General features: G+C 66.4%; 1 protein-coding gene across 1 annotated transcript; it reads right to left on the minus strand.

Annotated features, from left to right (window-relative positions):
- Positions 1-1746: 1746 nt before the first annotated feature.
- NPPC (natriuretic peptide C) lies at positions 1747-5546 on the minus strand. Its single transcript, XM_004610813.2, has 3 exons — positions 5375-5546; positions 4743-5041; positions 1747-2412 (listed from the first exon to the last, which is right to left on the minus strand). The coding sequence occupies exons 1-2, from the start codon at positions 5462-5464 to the stop codon at positions 4763-4765; spliced, it is 369 nt and encodes a 122-aa protein (XP_004610870.1). The 5' UTR covers positions 5465-5546; the 3' UTR covers positions 1747-2412; positions 4743-4762.
- Positions 5547-7411: the final 1865 nt, after the last annotated feature.

Below are 7411 nucleotides of genomic sequence, written 5' to 3' on the forward strand. Positions count from 1 at the left end.
GGGGGCGGGGGCAGGGCGCTTGCCTTGCACGCGGCCAACCCAGGTTCAGTCCCCGGCATCCTATATGGTCCCCTGAAGCTGCCAGGAAAGGCCCCTGAGCACAGAGCCAGGAGTAACCCCTGGGCACACCCAGGTGTGGTCGCCCGCCTATGACATAAACGCAGTCGGGGGGTGTCCCAGACACACTCGGGGGCCAGGGCCGCCCCCGCCGACACAAAGGCTGGTGGCTCATTGCGCAGGTCTGCGACCCTGGGAGCCACCAGGGTGACCGCACCAGGGCCTGGGGCCTCCGTCACCAGGGACAGGGCCTGGGGCCTTCCGTGGCAAGTCCTGAGCCCCGATCCCTGAACTACCGCCCAGCCCAAAGATTCCTCCCTCCTGCCTCTCTCCCCCTCCTCCCCCTCCTCCTTCCTCCTTCCTCCCTCCCTCTTCCCTCCTCTCTCCCTCCCTCCTTCCTCCTCCCTCCTTCCTCCTCCCCATTCTTTCTTCCCTCTCTTCCCTCCTCCCTCCCCCCTCCTCCCTCCTCACCCCTCCTTCCTTTCTCCCTCCCTCCTTCCTCCCTCCCCTCCCTTCCCTTCTCCCACCTTCCTCCTTCTTCCCTCCCCCTCCCTCCCTCCCTCCATCCTCCTCCCTCCTCCCTCCTTCCTTCCTCCTCTCTCCCCCTCCCCCTCCTTCATCCTCTCCTCTCCTCCCTTTCTTCTCTCTCCTCCCTCCTCCTTTCCTCCCTCCTCCCTTCTCCCTCCCCTCCCTCTTCCCCCTCCTTCATCCTCTCCTCTCCTCCCTTCCTTCTCTCTCCTCCCTCCCTCTCTTCCCTCCTCCTTTCCTCCCTTTCTCCTCCCTCCCTCCTCCTTCCTCCTCCTCCCTCTTCCCCCCTCCTCCTCCTTCATCCTCTCCTCCCTCCCTCCTCCCTCCTTCTCCCTTCTCCCTCCTTCCCTCTCTCTTCTCTCTCCTTAGAGGTGGCCTGGGAGGGAACCAAGGTCCTGGGGCCCAGATGCCCTAGAAGGAGTCGCTGCTGCCGCCCCAGCGGTGTTCCGGCTGCTCCGGGGAATGAGGAACCAGCAGTGTTGGGGTCACACAGCTCCCCACTTTCAGGCCCCCTGCATAGCCCTGAACCCCCCACCCACCACCACCACATCCCCCACTCACGTGACCTTGGCCAGGAGGTGCCTCACCCCTGCGCGAGCAGACCCACTCCACAAGGCAGTTAGATCTCCCCACAGACACTGCTCTCTCCCTCCCTCCCTCGTCCTCCCCTCCGTCTGTCCCTCTGTCCCTCCCTCCCTCCCTCCCTCTGCCGCACCTGTGCTGCTCAGGAATTGCTCCTGTGAGGTGTGCGTATGGAACCTGGACCCCTGCATGTAAGGCCAGCGCCGTCCCCGCTGTCCATCACGCCCGACACCACCAGCTCCTTCCTTGGGTGACAGGAGGGCGCTGTGCCCGGGTTCATCCCCAGTACCTGCCTCCCCGAGGGCAGCCTCTGGGCGGGTGGGGGGGGGAGCTCGGAATCCTGGGGGTGATTCCCCCCGCCAGCCAGCCCACCCCAATCTGGGCCCAGAGTCATTGTGGGACGCCGTCCCTCTGCAGCCAGACCCCCAGAGACCAGGCGGGGGTCGCAGGTGAGCCCGGAGCGAGGCCTGGCTGTGAGCTCCACCAGGCCGGGCCCTCCGCAGGCTCTCCCTGCCCCTGGCCGGGAAGGCAGGGGGAAGAAGGACAGTGTTCCAGGTGTGGGTGGAATGATTTTTTTTTTTTTTTTTTACATTTTCAACTAGTTAAGACAAAAACATTACAATGATTGACTTCTTTCATTTAGTTACATAAATAAAATTTTTATAAATATCTCTTTATAAACAATATAAATAGCTTTACAACATAAATACATTTATGCATGACATGAATTTACAAACAGCTGGTTTTGTTTCGCCTTTTCTGGGGGGGGGGAGTTTGGGCCACACCCGGCAGGGCTCAGGCCTCCCTCCTGGCTCTGTGCTCAGGGCTCAGTCCTGGCGGGGCGTGGGGGAGGGGGGACCATCTGCGGTCGGTGCTGGGGATCGAACCGCGGTCGGCCACGTGCCAGGCGAACGTCTTCAGCCCCGTGTTGTCTCTGCAGCCCCACCAACAGCTGGCCTTGTCAGTCTTTCCGAAACTGTCCCTTGTCACGCGGTGTGGATGTGCGGGTTTCACGTATATAATATATATATAATATATAATTTTTTTTATTTCTCATTTTGGAAAAAAAAGCTCGAACAATAAAATCATACCCCTTCCCAACAATCATCTGACAGCTGGCGCCACGTCTTCCAAGTACCAGGAAAAGGAAAGAAAAGAAATGGCAGAACCGGGTGGGCGCCGGAGACGCATCCGGATGCGGCCGATGAGTAAGAACGATGCCGGCAGGACGGACGGTTCCCGGCTCTGAAACACAAAGAGGACAGGCGCGCTGGCTCTGGCACCGGCACCGGGAGCCCGGCCGGCCGGACACTTCTAGAACCTTCCTCCTCTTTCTGCAGCCGTGCACTTTGTCCGGCAGGTCCCGGGGTGGCCTCTCTGCTAGGAGCGTGTGCCCGCTCCCCTCGCTCTCGTGTCCCTGCAGGCCTGGCCGGAGTGTTGGGGGCGCGGGGTGGGGCAGGGAGCACAGGACAAGGAGCAGCTCCCTTTGTGGGCCGCAGACCCTCAGGCTGGAGCCCCGGGAGCTGGGGACTGTGTCCTGCACCCACAGGACTTCCTGGACGCCCGGAGCGTAGCTGTCCCTGTAAACTGGGTAATAGCCACCGCCCCGGGCTGGCGTGGGGTCAGCGGGGGCTGCAGGCCGGCCACTCCAGCAGGGCCCGGAAGGGACTCCTTCCAAAGCAGCAGAAATGGGGGTGCTCAGCCGTCCCGGGCTGGGGGTGAAAGGTCACCGAGGGAAAGCTGTGGGGGGGGGCAGCGGGGGCTGTGCCCGTCTCGGTCACGTGGTATGTGGGCAGGAGGAGGGTGACCCCCGAGGACAGCCCCGAGAGCTCCTCGCCGACTCCCCGGGCTGATCACCCCTGGGTTTCAGCAGACGACAGAGGTCTGAGAGGTCCCCGGGACCCGTGGGCACGGCCCGGGCCACCCTCGTCTCTGTCATTAGCGTTTTACAATCCCGCCTCTCAGCAGCGACAGTCATTATGGCGCCACTCAGCGCGAGCCCCAGCTGCTCCCCTCGCCCCGGCCTCGGAGGGAGCCGGCGGGACGGGACAGGACGGGGCGCTCCCGCACGTGGGGCCCAGGAGGGGGGTGCTGCTCGCAGAGGGACGAGCTTCCTGGCCACCGCGAGCCCCCCAGCCTCACCCCGCACTGGCCCCGGGGCCCTGCCGGCCACGGTCAGCGTCTCGAGTCTGAGCTTGGCGCCTGCAGGCCAGGCTCTGCGGTTGGTGCTCTCCGGGGGGCGGGGGGCAGGGGGACAGAGGCACGGGCTGTGGTTCAAGGGCCATAGCCGCTCTCTCCTGCACAGGGCGGGCCAAGCACTCCGCCCGAGAAGCCAGCTGACGTCTGCCTGGCCCGGGGAGAGGAAGCGGGGCGGCGAGCGTCCAGCACGGGGGGAGGCAGGGCTGGCGTCACCGGCATTCGGACGGGGCTGGACCCCACCCGGCAGTGCTCGGGCCTCACTCCTGGCTCTGTGCTCAGGCACTCGTGCTGGGGGTCCACCTGTCTGGACCGTGTGCAGGGCAAGAGCTGGTCTCCGGCTCTCCCCAGCCCCTTCACTCTTGTTTCCCTGTTTGTTTATCTGCCGCATCTGACAGTGCTCAGGGCTCTGTGCTCAGGCATCACTCCTGGTGGGCTTTTGGGGGGGCTCCGTAGGGTGCCCAGGATCCACCCCGGGTCAGCTGTGTGCAGGGTAAATACCCTTACCAGCTGCACTAGTGCTCCAACCCCTCCACCGACAATTTTGAGAGCCCCTTTGGGGTGCTTTGGGGGCCCTGTCACCGTTCCTCCAGTGCTCGTGAGTTAATGTGGGGAAGTGTAGCCCAGGGGGGAGTGCTGAGTGTCGTAAAGGGGGGCTTTGGCAAAGCATGGGGTGTCTCAAAGAGGGGTTCCCAGGCTGGCCCAGATGGGCTTTGGGGCGAGGGTAGTGTCCCCGGGGATCAGCTGGCTGGGAGCAGGGATTGGCAATTAGGTCGGGGGGGATTGTTCCAGGGACGGGGCCACTGCTTCTCTGCCACCGCGCTGACGGCCAGCGTGGGGGAAGGATCTGCACCGGAGTACAGAGCTCCAGCCCTGGCCCTACTCCCCCACCAGCCCCTGCCCGGTCAGGACCGTGGACAGCCCAGGCTGTGCCCGACCGGACAGGAAGCAGAAAGCTGGGGGCAGAGTGCCCCCGGGGCTGTTCCCCGCGGCAGGGCACGTCTTGCTTCTTGTGCCCCGCGGGACTGCAGCCCCAGCCACATAGGGCTTGCGGGCCCCACAAACCTGCCATCTCCGCTTAGATGGGCCAGGGGTGACCCGGAGCCTGCCCTGTGGGCCGGCTGGTGGTCGGGGGAACGTGGACCCCTAACAAGGCAGTTTGGTCTCTCGGGCGGGTGGACGGGCAGTCATTTCTGACCTTGCCAAGCTCCCTGATCAGTTAGCCCTCGCTTTCTCCATCTGTGAAATGGGGTGAAACTCGGGTGGCGGCAGATGCCTGGTGCACGCGCGCATTCGCACGGTGGGGGCGGGGGGGAGGGGGGGCTGGGGGGCAGGTCCCGGGGCCCAGGCGCGGGGCGGCCGGGTAGGTGGGTACTCACCGCCGCCAGGGGTCGCCGCACTAGCAGCCCAGGCCGCTCGTGGCGCCGATGCGGTCCAGCTTGAGGCCGAAGCAGCCCTTGGACAAGCCCTTCTTCTTGCCGGTGGTCGGCTTGCGCGGCTTGGGCTTCTCCTGCAGACGGCGCGCCATCCGCACCTTGGCGTCCACGTGCAGGTCCCGCAGCAGCCGCGACCGGTCGCCCTTGAGGTTGGCGCCCCCGTCCACGGGGGTCTTGTCGCCTTTCTTCGCGCCCGCGGCCTGCGGCTCGGCCAGCGCGTCGCCCGGCAGAGTCCGTGAGACCTGTGCGAGGGACGGAGCGGGACTCTGGAGGGGCGCCAGCGCCGACGGCGCCCCCGGAGTCCTGCGCGCCCCGCGGGCTCGGGACAGCCGCGCCGCGCGCCCACCTGCTCCTCGGGGCGCCCCTCGCCTGCCCTCCTCCCCCTGGCCCGGGGCCCGGCTGCGGCGGGGGGTGGGGGGTGGGGGGGCTCCCAGCGGCCGCGCAGCTGTCGACGCGCTCCGGAGCCCGCGAACCAGCACCCCGAGTGGTACTTCGAGGGTTCCCGACTCCCCGGTCCCTCCTGCGCGCTGCGTGCATCCTCCCCGGCGCCCCGCCGGCCCCGCGACAGCACCCACCTTGGGAGCAGCCCCCGGCTTGGCGTCCGAGGGCCGGAGCGACAGGAGCGTGAGCAGCAGCGCGCAGGCCAGCAGCTGGGAGAGGTGCATGGTGACGGCGGGGTGCAGGGGCGCGCAGGGCCGGCGGGCGAGGCTGCGGGGCGGGCGCGGGTCCCGGGGCTCAGGGTGCCGGCTGGGTGCGCTCTGAGTCCGCGGCCCGGCTCGCGCCTTTATAGCCCAACCTGCCGCTGATGTCATCCCCCCGCCCACCGCGCGGCCCGGGCCAATGGCACGCGCGCCCCCTCCGCCCCCCCTCGCCACACCCCCGAGGGATCCCGCGGCTCGCCCGGGCTCTGTCCCGGGGCCCTCGGGGCTGCCAGGCGAGCTCCGTCCGCGGCCCCCCACGCGCCCCGGCGCGCCCCGAGTCCGTGCGCTCCCGCGGCCCGCGCCCCCGCTGGGCGCTCGGCACCAGCGCGCTCCCTGCGAGGGCTCAGTTTCCCCCTGGGCAGGTGCAAGGGCGGGCTCGCGGGAGCGCACTCGCGGCCGCCTGTCGCACACAACACCCAGAAACTTGGCGCCGCCGGAAATCACGCACAGCTGACTGCGACTAAACTTTGTCGGCCGCGGGCCACCCCACCGTCCACCTGCTCGCGCCCCGACGCGTCCCAAAGAGCCGCCCGGGCAGCGCGGAGGCGCACCGACAGCTTTTGCCCGGGGCCGCAGGGGGGAGCAAGTCCTACACCGCAGAGCAGAGCGCGCGCCTGTGGAGTGTGCGTGTGTGCATGTGTGTGCGTGTGTGTGTGTGTGTGTGTGCGCGTGCACACGCGCCTGTGTGCTCGTGTGTGTGCGTATATGCTTGTGCATGCACGCACACATGCGTGTGTGTGCATGAGTGTGTGTGCACGCTTGTGCACGTGCCTTCATGTGTGTGTGGGCGCGGGCCTGTGTGCTTGGGTGTGTGCACATGTGATTGTGTGTATATGTGTGTGCAAGTGATGAGGAAGGGAGGTGGACCAGTCTGCTCCTTCTGTGGGGCGCGCCGGGGCCTGGCTCTGACATCCACCCAGAGCTCAGCCCAGATCCTGTCTGCACTCTCTCAAGGACCGTGTGGGGGGAGGTCAGGGCGTGCCATGGGCCGAGGGGCTGCTGCTCCCGGGAGAGGAAGTGGGGGAGGAGAGCGGAGTGGGAGAGGCTGCAGGGTCCACTTCCTGGCCCCTCCAAACTCTCCTTCCCACCCTGGCCCTCAGAATCAGAGGCGGCGACCTCCTGTGCCCTCGGTCCCTTTGTTCTGTGGGTGACTTGCATCTGAGTCCTCAGTGGGGTCAGTGGGCTTGCCCCATCAGGAGTGGGAGCTGGCCGTCTCCAGGACGGCCTTGGCGAGTCCTGGCGAGCGGGCCCACCACCTCCACGCAGCTCCCCTGGAGTGCCTCTCTGGAGGCAGCACGCCCCACCGCCATCTGAGGAGGAAGGAAAAGGAGGGCCCAGTGGGCCAGTGGCTCGGACAGGCCCTCTCCTACCGATCTGGACCTTCTGGGGGACATGTTTACTTAGGCGCGTTCAGGGAGCCGGGCAAGTTGACCCTGGAGCGGGGCGGGCGGGTGTCCAGGGGCGGCAGCTGCATCCTGAGCCCCTCTGAGGGGCAGTCAGCGCTCCGGGGCGCTGCCCACTTCCTCCCATCTGGGCCCTGGGCTGGCGCCTCCCGTGTGCTGTGGCCGTGTGCTTGGTGACCAGACTTTACTTGGAGTAAGTGAAAGAAACAGACCCCCCCCCCCCACACACACATGTTCATGCCCCAGTGTGGGCAGATCACCCCCCACACACACACCTGTCCCCGGCCCCAGCGTGGACAGAGCAACCCTGTGGGCCCCAGTTTCCCTCTGAAAATGAAATTGCCCGGTGAGCTCCCACTTCTGTTTTTGTTTTGATTTGGGCTGGGGCCACAGCTGGCAGTGTTCAGAGCTGACTCCTGGCTCTGTGCTCAGAGGTCCCTTGGGGGTAGGAAGTGGGCTCGGGGGATTGGAGCCAGATCAGCGACTGCCCTTCCTGCTGTACTATCGC

The sequence above is a fragment of the Sorex araneus genome, chromosome X, assembly GCF_027595985.1.
Source record: "Sorex araneus isolate mSorAra2 chromosome X, mSorAra2.pri, whole genome shotgun sequence".
In the NCBI taxonomy this organism is placed as follows: domain Eukaryota; kingdom Metazoa; phylum Chordata; class Mammalia; order Eulipotyphla; family Soricidae; genus Sorex; species Sorex araneus.

Bases quoted from the DNA above. Each gene is read 5' to 3' on its own strand.
- NPPC (XM_004610813.2), bottom strand. From the start codon at position 5,464: ATGCACCTCTCCCAGCTGCTGGCCTGCGCGCTGCTGCTCACGCTCCTG. The intron at 5,042-5,374 runs GTGGGTGCTGTC...TCCCTCGCACAG, and splicing joins AGCCGGGGGCTGCTCCCAAG to GTCTCACGGACTCTGCCGGG.